Source organism: Cyphellophora attinorum, assembly GCF_001299255.1.
Source record: "Cyphellophora attinorum strain CBS 131958 chromosome Unknown Contig35, whole genome shotgun sequence".
Lineage (NCBI taxonomy): Eukaryota > Fungi > Ascomycota > Eurotiomycetes > Chaetothyriales > Cyphellophoraceae > Cyphellophora > Cyphellophora attinorum.
Genome location: NW_017253263.1, coordinates 1 through 20800, shown reverse-complemented (window position 1 = coordinate 20800; position 20800 = coordinate 1). Strand labels below are relative to the sequence as shown.

Here is a 20800-nt window from a genome sequence, read left to right as displayed (position 1 = left end):
AATGCAACTTGCATTTCTTCTTGAAAGTATACTGAATCAACAGGTAAGACACTTGAAGCTATCTTGAGTCGCCAACACTTTCAGGACGGTGCGGTGGGCATGCCTTACCATGAAGATTAGTCGCTTCTGTAGCAGGTCTATTTGCCTGCATGCACATATGGCAGAGCTACGTTGGCTGAGCTCTGACTCTTTCAGGACTCAACTGTCGCCCAAAGAGTCTGTCAAAGCCCACCACTCTACCTGGTTCATGCGGACCGAACAACTCGAAAGCCAGATTCGACATTGCCGATCGAGATCGAGATGCTGATGCTATTCTCAGCCGCATAGCCGCAAGTGTCACCTTCACATACGGATGGAACAGTCAGTCCATGTGTACACATTGCCACGCGTCCGACTCTATCCCCGCACTTGCGAGAGGTCTGATTAACGGCTGATGGGTGTCAACTAAAGCCAATTCATAGCCGGCCTACTTATCCGTCGACCTCTACCAGCCGCTTACACATTTACAGATGCAGACTTTACCCATCGCACGATACCACTCGCAAGGAAGGTGCATCAGCTCGATGTTCTCAGCATGATGGTCGAACTCTGCACGAAAAGTTGTACGGAATCATGACGCGAAGCATTAGAAGAGAGCTCTAACGTTGTGTTCTTTGAGGTATAAGAACCTCTCGTGGCTCGCATCTCGAGTGCTATCAGTCCCTCACGCCCACACCTTGTTCACTCGTTCGCACAGGAGAGTAGCCGCAGCCCGAAAGCAACTTTCGCTCAATCAATCAATATGTTCAAGCTTCTCGCCCTATTTGCCGTCGCGGCCCTCGCCGCCCCTCAGGACTGGCAGAACCAGGAATGCCCAGCATGCCCATCGTGCCCTCCACCGCCTCCACCACCAGCACCAGTCACTCAGACTGTTACAGTTACTACAGCTCAGGTATGTACCACAACACTATACTCTTGACTCGAGCCTCCTTCTGACATAATCTAGTGGGTGGATGTTTACATTACGCCTGCCCCGGTTACCGTTTGGAGCACCGTCTACGAGGCGTGCACTCAGGGATGGGGCGACCATTAATCAGAACGTACCATGATACAGCTGGGCCGCGGCGGGAAAAGTTTGTAGTCGTGGCTCCCATGTCCGACCGTTGAAAGTCGACGTCCATTCTCTCAGCTACATTGTCAAAGACAGGATCTCTGCAGCATCACGAGGAACGCTAGAGAATACAAGCTCTAGACGTTCGGGAGCACTTCAATTCGATCGCTGCGCACGATGATATGGGACTTCAGTGTCTACTGAGATGCAAGACCCGAGTAAAAGTACGATGATATTATCATCCTAATCGTAGTTAAGCAACATGCGTATACTTCACGTTCACTTGCAGTGTCGATTTGTCTTCCGCTTGACCGCCACAATTTGCTTTCCCGGCTGTGGCGCGTGTCAGAATTGCTTGCGGCATGCTCGGACTACCTGCATTCAGGCGTGTCGTGGCTGTCATATTCAATCTGCGTACTTTGTAACAGCCACACTACACTTTGAGAGATTCCAACATCGCCCCTCTTGGCGGCAGAAAGCGACTGAAGTTAATAAGCCTACGAAGACGAGCTCTCTTGGAAGCATGACCCCACACTGGAGCCGGTAACAACAACGCGGGTGACTACGTCGAATTCTGCGAGCTATTAGCGCAGGTCACTTTCCCGTGCTCGACTGAATCAACTTGGCGCGAGCAGAAAAACCCGGAACCGAGAAGCCTCTTGCAACCTTCGATCATGTCATCGACGGCCTTGCCAGACCATCCCAGATCTAGCCTGCACCTGCGCAGCTCCAACTAGTCTGAATTGTTCCGCCTGGTCCGAAAACTTCTATTAGGCCTTCGATAGCGGCCCATGTCCCCATGCCCGACGCGACAAGTCCACCAAAAGCAATCAGTAGAGCTGGAACGCTCCAATACCAGGTATTCCGCAACCCGCGCCAATACCTCCGCATGCCATTATCTGTCCTCGTCGTTCTTCCCGAGTGCGGATCGTATCCTTCGCCCGGAAGTGCTGCACCATATTGTATGATGTATGCTGCGAACATGATAGCAGGAATACTGTAAGTAGAATTGAGCGCCAAAAATGCACCGATCAAGCTCGCCAGTGCGCTGAAATTGGGGATCGACATGCTGAGTGCCCATGCGGCGATCCAGTAGAACGGTCCGATGATCAGCACCACATGTAGCCTTTCTGAGTATGGAGCGGTGGTAGGTTGCACATCGGCTGTGCGAAGTTGACATACACCATATTCATGCCGATGTTGAAATACATAAAGACCGCAATGAAAGAAGTCAACAGTGCGAGAACCATACTAGCGACTTGGACCGAATGGGGCGAGACAACTTGCGTGGTAGAGCCGACAGTGTACTGGCCGAAAAATGTGTAGACCACTGTGCCGAAGACGAGGTATAGCACGATGATGAGCACCTGCGCCAGCAACGCCGCTTTCCAGAAATCCATGGGATGGCGCATCTCAGACAGGAAGGCCACGGAGGCCAACGCGCCCGAATAAGCGTAAACTATACTGTTGATGCCGTTGAATTGGGCTACGAAGAGGTCTGTTGACTGCTGTTGGTACTGTGCAGGAGGTACTCCCCAGAATGTCTTCACCGGCAGGGCGTTTTTAAGCAGTGTGGTCTGCAGTGCGTACTCTGGCCTAGGTCCAAACTTGGCGGCAAAGACCAGAATCATGATGAAATTGGCGACATTGGTCCACACGCAGAACATGGCGAAGATGCCCACGTGTGCTAGCGAGCGCAGCACGCACGAACAGATGCCAATGATGGTGCAGATGATGCCAATGACGATACAGCACAACCGCCCACCGTTGAGCTGCGACATCAGTTGGCAGATGAGCTGGATGTTGACCGCTACGGCGCAGAAGATCTGGAAGTTCTGGGCATGCGAGATAAAAGAGTGCGTCTTGGGACCAAACAGGCGGAAGAATGGGTCGCCAAAGCTGACCATCGGATAGCGAGATGAGTCAAGACCAACAAATGTGCGCCGGATCATCAGAGCTGAGGCCATGGCGGCAAGACCAAACAAGACGAAGATGCCAATAGCGGTATTGTACCCGACGCTAGCAAAAACGAACGGCGTTTGTGCCCAGCCGATCACGTCGGTGGTAATCAAATAGAAAATGGTCGCCCAACCCGCTGTGCACAATGCTCGCGATGCGCGGCGCCATTCGGTGTCGATATGGTGTGTTTGTGGCTGTCCGTTGCTGGCCGATGCAACAGCAGTGTCGTTGCCACTCCATGGTGCGGAGCTCGCAAGGAGTGTAGGGGCAGGAGCATTCGGTACTGCTGCAGCGGCCGGTGAGGCCGTCAGTGCCCTGTACCAAGTCTTGATAGCCTGTCCCACGGACTGTTCACTCTTGACTGCACAACGGAGTCGGTGCTCCTCTGGTTCCGATTGGCGTCAAATGTTGGCCCAGTACGAGTATTCCTGGAATGTAACGTTTGCGTCCATGCGACAGGCAAGGCCCCTTTGCTTTTTGGGAGGCGGAATGGTGCTGGTAAGGCGCGTGGGTCGTGAAGTATGCGGCAAGCAATTAAGATCGTCTGGATTCTGCTTATTGGTAGTGGCAAGCTTCTCCTGATAGGACATACTGAGCTTCTGCTTGTGGGTATACCTGCTACGAAGGTTGAATGAGGCAGGGTAGTAGCCATTATTCTCACACGAGAACACAGAGTGCTTTCGAAATCAGACCTTTCAGCTCCACTCCATCTCGAAATGAGGCTCGTTGCTCTTGTCTTCAGCTTGTATCAGTCAGAACGAAATAGATTCAGCGTAGCAAGGCTTGGGAAAAGTGCCTATTCGAGCGCGAAAGTTTGGGAGATAAAGTGGGCTCAGTCTCGGTCGCCGAGCTTCGAGACATGCGCAGATGGTCACGAGCGGCGAAATTGTGATGCATACGCATAAATTTGTTCTATAACTCCTGTGGCTAGAGGCCGGACTGATGGTAGCGAGACCGAGGATATTGTCGGCAGCCAGCTGTGAACTACATATGACCTGACCACGATTATGCGGAGCAAGGCGAGTGAGGCTCTGCTTCCCGAGAGGTTATTCTCAAAAGCGTGACGGGGTGCTAGCCGGCCCAGGGTCCTTCCCTGTCGCAGCACCGAAGATGATATCAATGACCTTCTCCCTCTCGTCTTCCTCGGCCCAACCCTCGTAGCGAAATTGTTTAAGCATGACCCGACGCATCGGCGACTCCATCTCCACGTACTCGCCCCCACGACTATATATACACTGCCCGTTTCGTCCTTCATCCGTCGCAAACAGCGCAACGCTTCTGGCAACCGCCTCAGGGGGCTGACTAACTACTCCTAACTCGTTGAATTGCTCTACCGATAGCGGCACCTGTCCTGTCCGCGTCCAGCTAGGCGCAACTGCATTGATTCGAAGTGGTAGATTGTGGTTCCGGACATGTGTGTAGGCACCACGGAGCAGACCGATGACGCCATGCTTCGAGGTACATAGTCTGGTGCATCAAACCATTGGTAGGATGTACTGGATGCTGTTAGAATGATTGAACCACCCGCTGGGATTTGTTGGCTGATCATGTAGTGAGAAGCTAATGCGACTTGGTTCGCCAATGCGTGCAGATTGACATGGAAGGTCAATTTCGACGGTTCTGAGAGACTGCCGTCGGGGAGCTGTTGCAAGACCCCAACGAAGTTTGCCTTTGAGTACATGCCTGCGTTGGCGTGAAGGACATCGATGCGCTTGTGTGCAGAATAAACGTCTTGGAAAAGGGCACACAGGTCGGTCCAGGAGGTGACATCGAGAGGCACGAAAGTAAACCTGTCCGTGGTGATGGAGGTCTTGGGCGGTTGTAGGTCGGCGCCATAAACGATCGCGCCTTTGGATAGGAAGAGCTCGACCGTGGCGAGACCAATGCCAGATGATGCTCCTGATGATCTGTAAGTGCTGCTCGAGAGAAATGTCGAGGAAAGTTTTCATGCCTGTAATGATTGCGACTTTTTTCTCCAAGGAGCCAATGTCGTTTTCACTAATTTGGAAGTAGGCCATTGTCACTCTCTCCGCACTGTCCGGAGCCAGTTGAAGTCTTGTCTATCGTTCTGCGCCGACGTAGGCTCAGCAACTAGTCCCGGGTAACGCTGATTGACATCGGTCGTACAAGACTCGTAGCGTCCTGGAATGGGATCTGCTTGTTTATCAGCCCGTATCTGCGCGCATACGTAAGTTATTGCGATTTCCACGTCGGATCGTGTGGCTACCTCCCAACGAACAGAGCTTGATGCCTTCCCACGCTCGTAGCTTGAGCCCTGCTTGTATTCCTTCCACGTTCGGAGTTACGAGATTTGCGAGGAATAAGCTTCCCGAAACACGGCAATCGGAAAATGGGGGTTGGAGCTTTAATACGCCACAGAAAACGGGTACTCGAGGATTTTGAGGTGTGTGTGGTGTCGGTCTAATATCATTTCACATCTGCTGGTGTTAAGGCAGGATAACATATCGGAGTGTAGCGTGCATTGGTAGGAGCACCGTTCATATATACTTCCCTGCCGCGGACGACCAAAGACCAGCCGGAACAGGTCGCACACACAACTTCGACATGGCTGAACAATCAAAGATTGATACATTGATGGCAGGTTGTGTTAGACAATGGCCTGGGACGCTGCTGCGACTTGAAGGAGCTGCTCTCGCCGCTGCATCAATTTGGGCATTTCGGAAGAATGGTGGATCATGGTGGTTCTTCGCCAGCGGCATCCTGGCACCAGATCTCAGCATGGTGGGATATGTTTCTGACCCGGGCACTGGAGCTGCATTTTACAACCTAGGCCACACCGAGACAATACCACTGCTGATCGCCTTAATTGGATTAGGACAAGGACGTCCACGCATGTTCAATGTTGCGATGGTTTGGCTGGCACACATCAACTGTGAGTATATCTGATGTTACGTTTGATGTAAACAGCATACTGACGCCTTCCAAAGTGGATCGCATGATTGGCGCTGGACTCAAGTACGCCAGCGGATTCAGCGATACGCATCTTGGCTTCTGGGACGGGTACACACGGCGGAAAATATGACGACTTCGCAGGTTTTTCTCAGCAAAAGGCTTTCGGAGGCTGCTCGAAGGTGGCCATTCTGAGACTTTCAACATGATATCAACCATCAAAGAATCGTCCTAGGCCGCTCGGGAGATGGTTCAGGGCGGGGCGGGGAAGGCACACGGAAAACCTACGTCATGATTTCCGGCTGCCGTGTCTGGGACTGAGCTGACCAACAACCACACGAGGTCACGGAAGGATCTGCCACAGAGACTTAAACAGGGTATGCGATGACGCGGAGCTCGTGTGGTCGAGTAGACGTAAGAGACATTTGTAAGAGCGCCGAAGGGTGAATAGAATCGTCCCGACGTTTGCAACATGTATTCTGGCCTTTTGCTGTGGGCGCGACGCGGGGCAGACAAACTTTGAAAGTCTCCACGTCCGCACCCCATCGGCTCAACCCCACTTGTAGCTGTTGTGGATCTGACCTCGCACTGGCAGGAGCCATACGCAACGACCAAGACATCTGGCCTCAAATGCTCCCTCGTCCGTGCGTCTAGCTAGACTTACTCCGCGTACTCTGGACATACATCCGTTGACTGTGTAATGGCCACGAAGCAGCAAGCATCTTCGAGCCTTCTATGTCAGGACGACCGAGAACAGCTTGCAAGACCTGCAAGGCTCAGAAAGTAAGCGGCAATGAGCATCCTGTGACTAGCGGCTGAGTCGTACACCCAGATCCGCTGTACAGGCGAGAGGCCGACCTGCAGACGTTGCACCCGTCTTGCCCATGATTGCTCCTATGCCGAGCCCGACACTGTGTCTAGAGCTGCCGAGAGAGAGAAAGCCCGATCAAAATCAGCCCATCACCAGAATGTAGGAGCTTACTCCAATGTTTCCACAGACTTTGGTAGCAAAACCCACGGCAACTATCTTGGAATTCCTGGACAGCTGATTGTTGAGCTGACCGCGATCTACTTCGACAACGTGTCCAATTCTTCTCTGGTTCTACATAAAGCTCGCCTCCTTCATGCTATCGAAGCTGGAACAGCTGCACCCCATGTCGTACTCAGTGTCTGTGCTTGGGGAGCCAAGTAAGTCGCAGTCTTACAGCCTGAGTCTCCCACTAGCTGATTGAAACAGCTTCTACAAGGACAAAAATGACTCAGCATCCCTAAAGACAAACGGCTTTATGACAGAATGGGCGCATCAAGCAGGGCGACTTGCATTCCAGGAGATCGAAAGCTTCAGCAAAGATCTGGTAGCGACCTTACTTAATTTGACACTCTTCTGGCACAGCCAAGGATCTTGGAAGGTCAGCTCGTTATACAAGGGTAGGTAGACTGCGTCCTACGCACAAAACCGATGGGCTGTGCTAATCATTGTAGCCAACGCGTTTCATTATCTGTGCATACACGGAATCGGAGACACAGTGCTCATGCAGGCACAAACACTCGAGGTTGAAGTGCAACGCCGACGGTTTTGGGCATGGTACATTATGCACTGTCACAATAACGAGGGATTAGGTGCATTGGAGCCCGTCGGAGACTTACAGAGCCTGCCCCTACCATGGTCTGAAGAGGACTACGCCGCCGGGTCGTTATCGAGCCACTCAGTAACTCTAGTAGCATCCGACAAGGGCAGCGGTTCAATATTCGCCGAACTTACAAAGATTATGACCATGTGGTAAGCGTTATCATTGGTAGGGTTATATGTCGAAACGCCACTAATTCGTTGCCAGGTCACAAGCTGTCAGTCTTATCAAGACTCCAGAGGCACACCTTACGGCGACTAGGATAACAGCAATATATGAACTGGACGAGAAGGTCTCCCATTGGTGGAAAAATCTACCCGAAGACCTGAAGTTGGAGCCGAAATCCTTCACTGGAGTAGCCAAAACCGACCTTCCCCGAATTCTACTAACAAACCTCGTTTATCATCAGACCTTATGCGTGCTGCATGCCTCCATCGTCCCGTTGTTCTGTTGGACTGCAGGCAACGGCGAATGGTCGTCTGTAAGACAGTTATCTGCGCAGGTTGCATATGAGCATGCTTGTGCCGTGTCGGCACTTATTGGAGCAGTGCTATCTTCCTTCGACCGACTTAGCGCTATGGCCACATTCGTGGCGTACGCAGCATACGGAGCTGTGCCATCTTGATACCTTTCATATGGTGTTCGAATTTGTTAGTTCGTCAGCAAGCACAGCGCAGTGTGCGAACAAATGTTCGCATGATTTCTGCTATGGCTGAGTACTGGAAGTTTGCAGAGTTACTGGTTCGTGCCTCCGCGCAGCTTTCCGTGTTGGACGCTAACATTCACGACTCCAGACTGTTCACGTGACATGTTTATACAATATCCACAAGCGGGACCCACCGTCACTGGAGAATGAGCCAAGGCACGCCAACGTTCGCGGTCTCACAGACTTTAAAGTCGAGGCATTATATGCCCGAGTGTCAATTCTGGAGTTCCTGGGCATACTGCGCAAAGGCCCCAGTAATTTCACCGAACCTGGACAAGAAACCACAGATCTTGGCATCAAAGAAGGTGCCAGTGCCGCAGAAATATCCGTCAATGCGGGTGACGGTCTCTCAGGTGAGTCGCGGAAGTACGTTCGAACTGCAAGCTGACTTCGAGACAGAATCTCTCGATAGTGGGCAACAAATGAATCTCCTTACTAGCAATGCTCGACAGTCATTCTATCCACATAATGTTCTTCCCGATCTGATGCAGTCTCAACAGTGGAATCTAATCCCACCTGGCGGACCTGGTGTAGACATGTTCTCACCGGCTTTTGACCTGTACAACTCAGAGCTTCTGGCAGCCAATGGTTCGGTGGATCTGACCCAGAACGAGATCACGTCTGGCTTTCTGGACATTGATGGATGGGACTTTGGTCCAATGTCGATGGTTTAGTCTCGTCAGTAGCCCGTCTAGACTGGTCAAGCCGTAAATTAAGGATTTTACCGTTTTGTGGGCCGATCGCGGCTGGAAGGGCCATGTGAGAAGCGGGCCTGGGGACTGATCTAAAGCTGTTGTATTTCGGTCGTGCCCTCTTCCTAGTCCTCGCATAATAAGGTCCGTCCTTCGTGTCGATTGCCTGGAACTTCTTCATCGCCTCCCGAGCTCCTCGTGGGGCATGGCGTCCGGCGTAAACGCCGTCTTCGCCTGCCGCAATCCACATTTGCCGTCAACGCCAATGTGTGCTGAGGATGTTGACGAGAAGCAGGTCGGGATGACGGCTGAAAGCAGGTACGTACGGTATCATGAGGTTGTTCAATCAGGGCGAGCCCACAAATCTTGAGTGGAACACATGCAGTGGATGGAGTGACATCAATCCCTCGTGGCGGAAGGTAGCATACTTTCGGCAGCAAAGCCTACATTCTGGAGGAAGACCCGATAAATCACAGCTTATCGAGATCAAGTGGTTTGTTTTATCCTCCAGTCTAATAGTTGATGAAGGCTTATTTTTCTTAAAACATCATCCAGAGGCTATAAAATTATTCGAGGCCAGACATCTCCTCTAACTTATCAATTTCAAAGGTTTAATCTCGGGAATAACTTGAAAGACTTTAGGTGTAGTACACTGACGACCAGCCTTAACCTTCCAGACTAGTATGAAAGCTGCAGATACTTGATCATTATACGTAAACAGCTTGAACATCTACTGAGGGTCATTTCAAGCTAGAGTCAACTAGAAGCGTGGTGATATCTCTTGGAAATGACATACTTGGCGATCTGTGATTCTTTGCCGGAAACATGCTGCCCTGAGGCACGAAATATTGCTTACGCCAACTAAAATTTACAATCAGGACGACAACTGGACACGGGATAACGGAGAATAGAGCTCCATGGCCGAAGAAGACGGAAATTAGTGGAGCAGGCGTTCGGGGCGGGCTTCTGGGGAGAACATCTGGCAGAAAAAGCTCATCGAACTCTTCGGCGAATCTCGTCCGGTCCGGTGCGATAGTATAAGGTTGGAACTAAATTCCACCGCTCCTGAATTCTCCTTGGTTGTCGTTTTACTAATCATAGCTTGTAGTGTCAAGGCAAGTTCTGACAACGTCTTCTGACTGCTGTAATATGACAGAAGAAGAGTCGAAATCACAATTCAAGACGAGTGCCGACCTTATATATCCCAGTGAAATATTGTAACACTGACTGGCCCCACGGAGATCCACTTCCATTGTCTTGATACTCAGGTATAAACGTACCAGGTATCCGCGCTCAGCACACAACCAGAAACTTACGACGGTGTCATCATGAAAGCAGCTCGTTTTCATGGCGCACGAGACATCCGAATTGAACGAGTGCCTATGCCTCACATCACCTCCCCCAAACAAGTCTTGATCGCTATTGAGTGGTGTGGCCTCTGCGGTACGGACCTGCACGAGTATCTCTCAGGACCGGTGCTGATTCCATCACCGGACAAGCCGCACCCGCTGACAAGCGAATCCCTGCCTGTTGTGATGGGTCACGAATTCTGCGGTCGGGTCCGCCAGCTGCCGGAGGATTATGTGGGTAGACTGAGGGTGGGAACGCCCGTCATGGTCGATCCGCGCATCTTCTGTCACAGTTGTGCGACGTGTACGAATATATCGACCAATTTTTGTCCCGACATAGGATATCATGGTTTGACTGGCAATGGGGGTGGACTGAGCGAAATGGTAGCTGTTGAAGTGGAGATGTGTCATATCCTCCCGGAAGATGCGGATTTAAAAATGGCGGCATTGATCGAGCCCTATCGGTGGCGAGGCATGCAGCAAGAGTTTCTGGAATGGGAAGTCTTATCGGCTTGACGGTGCTGATCTTGGGCGCTGGGCCAATTGGTCACGCCGTGGCGCAAGTCTTGAAAGCACGGGGCATCAGACGAATTCTCTTGTCTGAGCCGACAGAGCTGCGCCGAAAGCAGGTCGCGCATCTTGTCGAAGTGGTTGTCGACCCGACATCTCAAGATCTTGTTGCTGAGTGTCGACGTATGACCCACGATTCTGGAGTTGACGTCGTCTTTGACTGTGCTGGGGCTATGCAGGCCATGAACGCCGCATTTCAGGCATTGAGGATCAGAGGAACGTACGTTAACGTTGCCGTCGCATGGTCCTCGCCGGTAAGTGAAGGGCCGAGCCGCGACTTACATTTTGTTGACTTGTGATCTAGCCTGTTATTCCTCTAATACCCTTTATGCTCAAGGAGATCACTATCAAGGCAGCGCTAACGTATGAGGACGAAGATTTTGCAGCTGTAGTTGCCGACTTCTGCGCAGGTCAGTCCAAAGTGCCCCGACTGTGCTGGTCTCTTAGTGCTAATTAGTATGGTACGTAGGCAGATATGAGAGCCTTGAGTCGATGGTGACGGCTCGAATTGGCCTCGATGATGTCGTCGAAGAGGGCTTCAACCAACTGATCCGGCCCGACAATACTCATATTAAGATTCTTGTCAGGCCAGCGGTTGATGAGTAAAGCACTGACAACAGGGGCACAGTAAAGTTAACACACCAACACACCACCAAAGAACGGTTCAGTCGGGCCTCCTCGCTTGAGCCATAGTACAGCAAAACATTATCAGACTGGAGGAGGTCACACCACGATCTCGCAGCACTACTTGATCTCCTGGGACCCGAATTTTTCGTCACCCTCTTGCAGCCATTCGTACCTTGAGATCTCCAATCGTGCGAGAGTCAGAGCCATGGCTGTCCTTTGAGCGGATATCATGTACTTGGCCTCAGACCCCATGTCCATGGTGACATATAAATATGAACTTTACTGCAAATACACGAACTTTGAGTGGAGCGGGAGGACGACTAAGCCCAAGTGCCCTGTCAATGAATCGTGTCTTAAGCAGAACCAACGAGTTTCCTCCGCCTGCCCCACCTTTGAAGCAATTGTGATCGGGGAGTGTATTCATAGCCTATAGTTGTGGCGGACTTATGGGTAGAAAACTACCAGGTACGTCATGTGGAACTTGAGAACTTGCCGATGTATCTCTGCAGAAGGCCTTACCATTGGGCCACAGGCGTGAATGACTGGGATACTTAATAGCATAAATTGACGCGTGATAGCATTGGGCTAGTGCTGTGCTGGATCCCGCAGATATCCGCATAGGACAGTACCGCCGACAATGGTTTATCCGACATCGATCGGGGAACGAGTGTCTGTTGCTGCAAGTGTAGGCGGGCGACGGTGCCGCTACGGATGTGGAGAGGGTCTTGGTAGTGCGCTTCTGTCCTGATGTAGCTGCTCCGGTCTTACTCGAGGTCCGACCAGAGTTTTCAGGTGAGAGGTAAATTATTGTCTATAGAGTTGCCTGCCTACAAGATATTCAATCGAGCTGCGCGAATGAACGGCAGCCCCGCAAGCACGTCAACCAGTGACGCAGCGCTGTGTGCCTCTAGCTTTTCGTGGCCTCATTCAGCAGGTCTGTTGGGCTCGAACCATCACCTCAAGGCCCGTCTGACGCAGCAACACGGTAGTCCTACCATGTGTAGGCTGCGGGACTGGTCGAGCCAATCAGTACTTCGGCTCAGCTTCTCGAGAGCATGGGATTTTGCCTAGTTTCCCCGTCTCCAAGATCTCGCATCAATCCTGATTGTACAAACCGTATTTCTTGACCGTCCACTGGCTGATTCTGGCCCCATACCAATACAGCGGCACCGCCGTGGCAAATGTGACGCCCTCGATGAGCGTCATGTATCCTGACATCTTGACAAATCCTGAGTTGACCGTCCATGGGGTCACTGCAAAGCTGACTGCGAACGCAAACACACCCCGGAAAACTTGCAGAATTGTGATGACATCCGCGCTCAGCGGCTTGTACGTATCGACCATGTACGTGATACAGATCGTCGCGACAGCGCAGACGACACCATAGGACACGCCTGTGCCAGTGATCGCGACATAAGGGTCGAGTTGATAGCCCAAGCCGCATCCCCAGAGTAAGAGGCCGATTGGGCCGCAGATAAAAGGTCCAATAAGCGACCACAGGCGATACTCTGCTTCGAATTGACCACGGTGACGGACAGACAGCCAACGGACGATATAGTCCGAGCCGGGGCCACCGTAGAGACAGCCTATGATGCCGCCAATGAGAGCCTAGTGAAGATAGAGTCACATTAGGAATGGGCGTGAAAAAGGTGGTTGGGAAAACCCGCTTGAGAGGGACGGGAACATACTGCGATGTTGATGTTGCCCACGCCAATAGTGGAGAAGTTGTAGATCTCGGAAAACGCTGTTGAGTTGGCGGTGGCTTGAATCACAACCCAGCCAAGTGTCAGGCCGTAGTTCACCGATGCAAACAACACGACTGGGAGAGGCAAGAGTAGGATTGGGCGGATGAAAAACTTCCACAGAGACGTCTCGCTGTATAACAAGTCCTTCGTCAGTCTTTTGCTCTGATGATAAGTGGGGAGAACCATTCCACAACGAGAGCCGAGGTCGAACATACCGATCATACCACCGCGTCAAACTCAGTGCCGCTTGGGGACCCAGATTGATCGACCTGCGCAACTGCTCGAACTCAGTGGGTGTCATGCCAGCTTTGTTGTCCGCAATGGGTCGTCGGAAATTGGTCTCGGGAATCAAGAAAAAGACCGTGAGCATGCAAATGCCGCTCGGAATTGCTGTCATCCAAAACACCCATCGCCATTGGGGTGTGGCGTGTGCGACCAGACCGCCAAAAACGGAGCCTAATGCTGGTCCAGCACCTTGCATGAACGCGTAGAGACCGACCATGGTGCCTCGTTCGTGCAGGAAATACATGTCAGATGCCTATTAGCCCCAATAAGTACTTTGCTGGACATCGTTGTTCTTGTGCAAGGGAACTTACAATGGCAACACCGAGAACCTCACACGCAGCAGCAGCTAAACCGCTGATCGTGCGGGCTCCGAGCAAGGATGAATAGCTAGTGGCTACAGCACACCACACTGCTGTTGAACTGTAAGAGGATAGATCTTGCAGTTCTGAGGGAAGGTAACTGACCACTGCCAAAGAAAAGCATCGAACAGGCGATGAAAGTCGGTCTCCTGCCAAATTTCTGAGCAAGGGGAATCCAGAACAGGTTCTGTACGAAATCAGCGCCAGTGTAGGCTTATACCTTGAGCGACTCACGCCGACGCCGGTAGCTAGAATATTTAAAGTAATAAGACGTGTCGCCTGCGCGACACTTATCTGAAAGTCGATGAGAATAGGCACGATGATTGGCGTGATACTGCCGTTGGCGAATTGCGACATGAAGACGAAAAAACACGTCGACACCATGGCGACGTGCTTTCGCCATTGGTGCCAGACCTGCCGCAAGTTGTAGTCAGCGCAATGCTCGAGCTATGTACAGTATGATCGTGTCAGAGGTACATACCAGTGGATCTGCCGGATCAGCAGACGGACACGGAACGAGGTAGCGCTCGATAACTTCCCCATTAGTATTCTCTGTTTGCAGGAAAGTTTCACCATCAGTATCGCTGTTCCGAACTGTGTCAGAGACACAGTGACATGACATCGTTACCTTTGTACAGATACGTGGCGTTGTCGTTAGTATTCGTTCGTGCAGTGCTGAGAGTCTCCTGTTCTTCGACACCCATGTCGTGCAATGGAATCTCGCGTTTGTGTGCGAAGCTGCTCTGTTCGTTTGTCTCGGAAGACATCACAAGTCGTAGTGCGGAAAGTGCTGCTCTGCTTGTGTGTGCGATAGGAGTTAAGCAGACTGATGTCTATCCCTTAGGATCTATATACTGCTTGCCCAAGGACAGCGGTGCAACGGCCCTTGACCTTTTGACCTAGGGATCTAGACGACCCTAGGCACTCCCCGCGGGGAAGGCTTGCACGAGCGGAGAAGGCAGAGGTGAACTGTACAGAATGAGGTTCAGATGGGACGGAAAATGGGCAGCTTTGATTTTCCGTGATGAAATGCCGTCTGTGCAAAACCCCAACAAGCCAACTCTCACATCTGCGGCCTGAAAGGAGACCTTTCTCCTTCAGGAACGTCGACGGTGAACGAACTAGAGCATCAAGTCCGACATGTTCTCGTGTCCACAGGAAAAGCAATCATCGCTGGAATACTTTAGTTCTTTCTCGCCATATGATGCGGCAGGAACTTGATCAACCGAGGCGCTTGTCGAGAATGTCAAACGGCGCCTATTTACCAAACTTCGTAATTGTCCAGGCCAAGAAAGTACCTCATCTGCAGCCGACTACTCTTACTGATGCTGCGACGCCAGTGGCATTCGGGTTATCCTGAGAGAGGCAGGAGGAACCTTGGACCCATAGTTGCGCCTGGTCAAGCTATCTCGACTCTCCGTGAATAGAGCCTCGACTATGAAGTTTGACTATGTTGCGAAAGCCACGACGATCTATACCAGCTACCCCTTCGTCTGTTCGCGCCATCAGTGCCACTTGAGCGACAGGCTCATACGATCACCACGTCCGTTTCTGGAATGACTGGAATTGTAAGGTAGTTATGTGCACCTGGTGCGAAGTGAATGTTGTTCTTGCCACCAAATACACCTTGCTTCCTGTAAAAGGCACTCGTTAGTCATCGACGGTGCAAAGACTAACTCAATGAGCGTCACGCCTCACCTATCTTGTGGGTCATTGTGTTTGAAAACATCTGTGTGGTCCGGATCACTGGACCCGATCTCGAGGACCAGTCTTCCGCCTTTGCTGATCACAACATTTGTAGGCATAATTTCGATATCAACATCGTAGATTTCGTTGAGAACCACGGGTTGGACATCTGACGATAGATAAGATCGGTAAGGCTGCCAAACTCGGTGGTAACGATGGCTTGTATCCACTTTGCGATGACTGACTCTCAAGGAGCCGACAGTGACAGCAACAGGCTGACCAGTTGTTCCTGTGTAAAACACTTGCTCGCCATCCGCTGTGAAGTGCCGCAGAGTGGCAAAGATATCGATGTCAGCTGGACAAGGATTCTGGAGCACCCCAGAGACAGAGACTCGCAGGTGTAGAACGCTGTGGCCTGTAATTTCGATTTCGTTGTCAAAGGGGGCAGTACTGAACGAGACCGAATGACCTGCAGTGGTCCAATCCAGCGCTGGATACGTCACTTTCGTCGTTATATTGGAGGGTACGTCGAACGACAGCTGTAAATCAGAGGTCAAGTAGAGCTTCTTGTACTGTGTTCTGGCGATTGGCCACTCGAATTCTTCTCGCCGGAAAAAGCTCGCGGCTTCTGCCGCGATGTCATTGTGCCCTGGATTGCCCTTGCGAAGCAGAAGGCTGACTGGTGGTAATTTGCCCTTCTGTGACCAGCCTTCTCGATCTTCACCCTTCAAGAATGCATCCAAGAAGCTCCTCTGAGTCTCGACCTCATCAGGAAGAAAGAATGGAAGATCGTGTCGACCACTGATAAAGCGTAGATATTTAAACTCCGAGGCAGAATGTGTGTATGCGAAAATGTTGCCCCGCAAGTGCAAGCCTGTGCCACCAAAGTTACCGACGCTAAGAAGTGGAACAGTAATATCGTCGAAGTTGATGTTCATTGAGGCAAACATGGGATGATCTGCATAGGGGGCGTTCTTGGCTTCCTCGCCAATATTTGTCAGAGTCGTGACAAGCTCCTCTTCGGAAAGATCCCCTTCAATAGTGTCTGGACCCCAGTTGCGACCTGCCTTTCCTGATCGGCCGTACTGATTGGATTTGACTTGACGATCGAACCAAACACTGAAGAAGAAGTTGTTCAAGATACCGCCGTGGCGAATGAAATCACGGTAGAGATCTGAGAAGCCCTCCCATGGAACGATCGCGGCAAGTCCTTTTGGACTCTGTGCAGCAGCATACCACTGAGTTGTAGCATAGTAGCTAATGCCGAGCAATCCCACTTTGCCCGTAGACCAGCTTTGCTCACTTGACCACTCTATGACCGTTGGAAAGGCGTGAAGCATACGTGGAGAGAAGACACTCAATATACCGGGACTCTGGCCTGATCCAATCTCGTCTGCGCGTACAACCACATAGCCATGGGATGTCCAGTACAATGGAGTGGGTAATTCAAAGCCAGAGTCGTCCGTCTTTTGCTCATCTGGTACTTGTGCAAAGCTTGCTGGGTGAAATCTAGCTTGCGGTCAGTAGGATCGGATGCTAAGCCATGGAATAGTCGGACTGACTGCTGATAGTGGACGTCTTTGCCATATGGGCCGTAGGTCGCAATCACAGGGTATTTGCAGCCCGTCCGGGCCCCCAGCGGCATATAAACGTTACATCGAACGACGCCGCCGTCCGCCAACGGCACAGAAACGTTTCGTTCGACGATGTATGGGGAGGAGCCTTGATACTCAGAGCGGATATCTCGCAACTTGTTAGGCATGGCTTCAACATGTGACAATTAGCAATTGGAGACGGATGACGAGACGATATTTTGGCGGATTCTCAAGCTCACCTTACACTTATAAAAGGATTGCGAGTAACCCCAATGCGCTAGAACTTCTCCATTCACACGTTCTAGGAGACAAGTTGTTGAGGCTTTGATCACTGCGTTTCACTCCGCAATTCTCCGGTTATGACCGGAATGACTTTTCCGACCGAGATAATCTGGACAACGGCGTGAAAAGGGAGAAGACTGCTTGAGGTGAATCTCGGCATTATTCGGTGCTAGCGTTGTTTCGCACAGGCGTAACTCCGGGCTCTTGGTAATGCCGGCAATTTGTCACGGTAGACTCCGAAGCCAAGATCGTTGTTGCTGATGTTGCTCAGAGCTTCCACGTCATTCATGACTGGACAAGCTGTTATTCGTCCTGTGCGTGCCTCAATTTAATGCTACACTCCACGTGTCTACGTTTTCCACAAGCAGTCTCGTGTGCTCTGCGACCCTGGCAATTGTCGCACCGTCTAAAACGCGGTGATCAGCGCTCCAAGTCATGCAGAGCTGATCGCGTTTAACAATATGCTCAACGCCGGTCGCGTCCGTTTGAAACACAGGCACGTGCCTCGCCCTCCCGATCGCCACGATAGCCACCATCGGGGGCACAATGATTGGTGCCACAACGTTTCCACCGATGCTGCCAATGTTGCTGACTGTGAATGTCGCTCCCTCTAAGTTTTCCGGTACCAAGCGTCCTTCCCGTGCGAGCAATCCTAACCTCTTCACCTCCGACGCAATTGTGGCAACAGAAAGAGACTGTACATCTTTGATCACTGGCACGACCAGCCCGTGCGGCGAGTCGACCGCGATGCCAAAGTTGTGGCGCGATCGAATGATGACTTGTGGCGGGCTTACTGAAGTGTCCAGGTGAGCATTTATCCTGCGATCTATCAGAAACGCCTGTGACAATGCTTTGATAACAAATGGGAGAGGTGATAGCGTTGTACTGGGTGCGCTTGCTGCCGCTGATGCTTTACAGCTAGATCTAACATCGTTGAGCACTGTCAAGTCAACCTCATGGCTGTACATGAAATGAGGTATTGTCAGCGCTTGAGTCATGCTTCTGAACATTGCGAGACCACCGCGACTGATAGTTGATGCGACGTCGTCGTTCTCCTTCTGCGGACTAGCCTTGACTGCTGTCGATGGCGTTGATGTCCGTTGGATCGGCTGGTTATCTGTGCTTTCCGCCTGACTGGACACTCGCAATTGGAGGATGCGGTCGACGTCTTCTTTCGTTATCCGACCATTCTTGCCGGTTCCGGTCACATCAGCGGCCTCAATATGGTTCTGTTTCAGGAGATGACGCAGTGTTGGCATTATTGGAGCAGAGTTCAAGGTCCGACGGTGCGTTCTCTCATTCACTGGCTCGGACACAACGTCGTTCTCCGAAGACTGGCCGGCGCCATGTGTTATATCTTCAATCCCGGAAGCAGGAATTGTCGGTTTGGCGTCGACGGGTGAATTGTTTGAGCTGCCCATTGCCTCCACCACCGACTCCGCGTCGTCGGCAACATCAATATCAAGGAGTGGCTACCCCAGAATTAGTTCGTCGTCTACGCGCCACATCAATAGTCTCGCACCTCACCAACAGCGGCTACAGCGTCCTGGTCGTAATGGAGGACTTTGATAACTCCTTCATAGCGTGAGGTGACCTGTTCGCATAGATCAGCCGTGAAGGACTAGCTTTGAAGACGGTGTTACCTCAACGGATGCTTTATCGGACTGCACCTCGCAGATAGGATCAAACTGTTGAACATGATCTCCCGGCTTTACGAACCAGGCATTAATCTGACATTCGGTTATCCCTAAGCAAGTCGAGACGTCAGTGTGATTTTATCAAGAACCTGATTCGAATGAGGTCTGCCTACCTTCACCAATGTCCGCAAGAAGAAGAGGCCTGAGTAACCGGAGCGTCGAAGAGTCTGAGAATGCCCTTCGCTTTGTTGCGATACTGTTTCTGCCTAAGACATGGCGAAATTCAGATTTATTGCAAAGGGACTTTGAGGCCACATTCGTGAGATTTCTAAGCGAAGTAGTCAAAAGTGTTCGCATTTTGCTCGTTTGCATTACATGTAACTTGATCTTTCATGCATTGCTGAACACGGATGTAGCGTTTAAAGCCTGCAGTTGAATACGTTACGGCTATGTATTTTACCCAGAAGACGTCTGGTAAACTACAGTTCAAGACCTTTTTCCGTGAATGTGCGGAGCCGCTGCCAATTTCCCGTCCAGTGCGGTCCTTCGCTGGCAACTTCGACTACCGACAACCTCCGGGGATCGCGAACTCCAGAAGATCGCGAACTCCAGAAATTTCAAAATCCACGCCGCCTGTAGCCGAAGGTCACGGAGTCATGCTCAGACCTCCCAAACTCCGAGGCCTGTATGATACAAACGTTATTCATTTGCACCACGCTCGGATCTCGATGGAAGTCTTGAATTGTCGACGTTGAGATGTTTCGCGGCACGGTCTCACGCGTCCACATGCTGTCAGGAGTGCCAGTCTCGTCAGTATGGAAGCGCAGATGTCAGAGGTGGAAATCCCTCGTAACCTTGGGCGACATATCGGCATCGTGAGCGATACCCTTGAGCTGACCGTGGTTTCCATCGGTTCAGATGCTTTGCAAAGCTACGATCTAATCATGATACAGACCACGCTTCCCAGGAGCATCAACAAGTCCTGTAGTCCCTTCGATGACATTTCTGAAGCCTCAAGAGCTTCCGCCAATTGCGACGTACCGAGTCTATGGCATGAATGCTGAACTGCAAGACACGGGACGTCAACCACCAGATGTCACAGAGGAACAGGCTCTTCAATGGTACAGAAATATGCTGACGGGTATAATCTGAGTCCCATACGTATGGCTTCTCCCAGGATTACTGACATGCTTGCCAGTCAACATTCTTGATACAATCATGACAGAAGCGCAGCGACAAGGACGGCTTAGCTTCTATATGGTAGGCAACCTACAGATCATTAAGCTGTTAGCATTCTAACATTGCTGGCTGAGGTATCCACAGGCGAGGAGGGCATCATGGTAGGATCTGCCGCTGCTCTATGTACCGACGACATTATCACAGTTCAGTATCGCGAGACTGGCGTCTTCTTACAACGTGGCTACACGTTGAAAGACTTCATGAGTCAGCTTATCCATACAAAAAGTGACCCTGGAAAAGGCCGTAATATGCCCTGTCATTACAGCGGCAGATTGAAGACTGGAGTGGTAAGCTACATCTGTGAAGACCTGCCTGAAACCCTAGACTGGGTTAGGGTTAGGGTTAGGGTTAGGGTTAGGGTTAGGGTTAGGGTTAGGGTTAGGGTTAGGGTTAGGGTTAGGGTTAGGGTTAGGGTTAGGGTTAGGGTTAGGGTTAGGGTTA

The 20800-nt window shown here is 51.3% G+C and overlaps 9 protein-coding genes across 9 annotated transcripts; 5 read left to right on the top strand and 4 right to left on the bottom strand.

Moving 5' to 3' along the window:
• Positions 1–781: 781 nt before the first annotated feature.
• Positions 782–1072, top strand: AB675_10412 (uncharacterized protein; the record flags this gene model as incomplete). Its single annotated transcript, XM_018139182.1, has 2 exons — positions 782–931; positions 986–1072. The coding sequence occupies 2 exons, from the start codon at positions 782–784 to the stop codon at positions 1070–1072; spliced, it is 237 nt and encodes a 78-aa protein (XP_017995894.1).
• A 1127-nt stretch (positions 1073–2199) lies between these two features.
• Positions 2200–5067, bottom strand: AB675_10411 (uncharacterized protein; the record flags this gene model as incomplete). The annotated part of the gene is made up of 4 exons (XM_018139181.1): positions 2200–3410; positions 4155–4395; positions 4512–4948; positions 5049–5067. 4 exons carry the CDS (start codon positions 5065–5067, stop codon positions 2200–2202), a joined length of 1908 nt encoding a protein of 635 aa, XP_017995949.1.
• Positions 5068–5614: 547 nt separating this feature from the next.
• AB675_10410 (uncharacterized protein) lies at positions 5615–8212 on the top strand (the record flags this gene model as incomplete). Its single annotated transcript, XM_018139180.1, has 6 exons — positions 5615–5942; positions 5998–6070; positions 6881–7147; positions 7197–7387; positions 7442–7739; positions 7795–8212. The coding sequence occupies 6 exons, from the start codon at positions 5615–5617 to the stop codon at positions 8210–8212; spliced, it is 1575 nt and encodes a 524-aa protein (XP_017995920.1).
• An 83-nt stretch (positions 8213–8295) lies between these two features.
• On the top strand, positions 8296–8967 carry AB675_10409 (uncharacterized protein; the record flags this gene model as incomplete). The annotated part of the gene is made up of 3 exons (XM_018139178.1): positions 8296–8328; positions 8382–8646; positions 8693–8967. 3 exons carry the CDS (start codon positions 8296–8298, stop codon positions 8965–8967), a joined length of 573 nt encoding a protein of 190 aa, XP_017995868.1.
• A 1861-nt stretch (positions 8968–10828) lies between these two features.
• AB675_10408 (putative diacetyl [(R)-acetoin forming] 2) lies at positions 10829–11510 on the top strand (the record flags this gene model as incomplete). Its single annotated transcript, XM_018139177.1, has 3 exons — positions 10829–11158; positions 11209–11314; positions 11374–11510. 3 exons carry the CDS (start codon positions 10829–10831, stop codon positions 11508–11510), a joined length of 573 nt encoding a protein of 190 aa, XP_017995911.1.
• Positions 11511–12626: 1116 nt separating this feature from the next.
• On the bottom strand, positions 12627–14624 carry AB675_10407 (putative MFS-type transporter; the record flags this gene model as incomplete). Its single annotated transcript, XM_018139176.1, has 8 exons — positions 12627–13139; positions 13220–13406; positions 13492–13814; positions 13873–13973; positions 14026–14107; positions 14155–14334; positions 14402–14472; positions 14549–14624. 8 exons carry the CDS (start codon positions 14622–14624, stop codon positions 12627–12629), a joined length of 1533 nt encoding a protein of 510 aa, XP_017995940.1.
• An 824-nt stretch (positions 14625–15448) lies between these two features.
• Positions 15449–17368, bottom strand: AB675_10406 (uncharacterized protein; the record flags this gene model as incomplete). The annotated part of the gene is made up of 3 exons (XM_018139175.1): positions 15449–15554; positions 15619–17115; positions 17169–17368. 3 exons carry the CDS (start codon positions 17366–17368, stop codon positions 15449–15451), a joined length of 1803 nt encoding a protein of 600 aa, XP_017995871.1.
• A 438-nt stretch (positions 17369–17806) lies between these two features.
• AB675_10405 (uncharacterized protein) lies at positions 17807–18904 on the bottom strand (the record flags this gene model as incomplete). Its single annotated transcript, XM_018139174.1, has 1 exon — positions 17807–18904. The coding sequence occupies one exon, from the start codon at positions 18902–18904 to the stop codon at positions 17807–17809; it is 1098 nt and encodes a 365-aa protein (XP_017995910.1).
• Positions 18905–20116: 1212 nt separating this feature from the next.
• AB675_10404 (2-oxoisovalerate dehydrogenase subunit alpha 2, mitochondrial) lies at positions 20117–20646 on the top strand (the record flags this gene model as incomplete). Its single annotated transcript, XM_018139173.1, has 3 exons — positions 20117–20261; positions 20319–20380; positions 20434–20646. Coding segments are annotated over 3 exons (420 nt in total), but the record flags the coding sequence as incomplete, so codon positions are not given.
• Between the last annotated feature and the right edge of the window lie 154 nt (positions 20647–20800).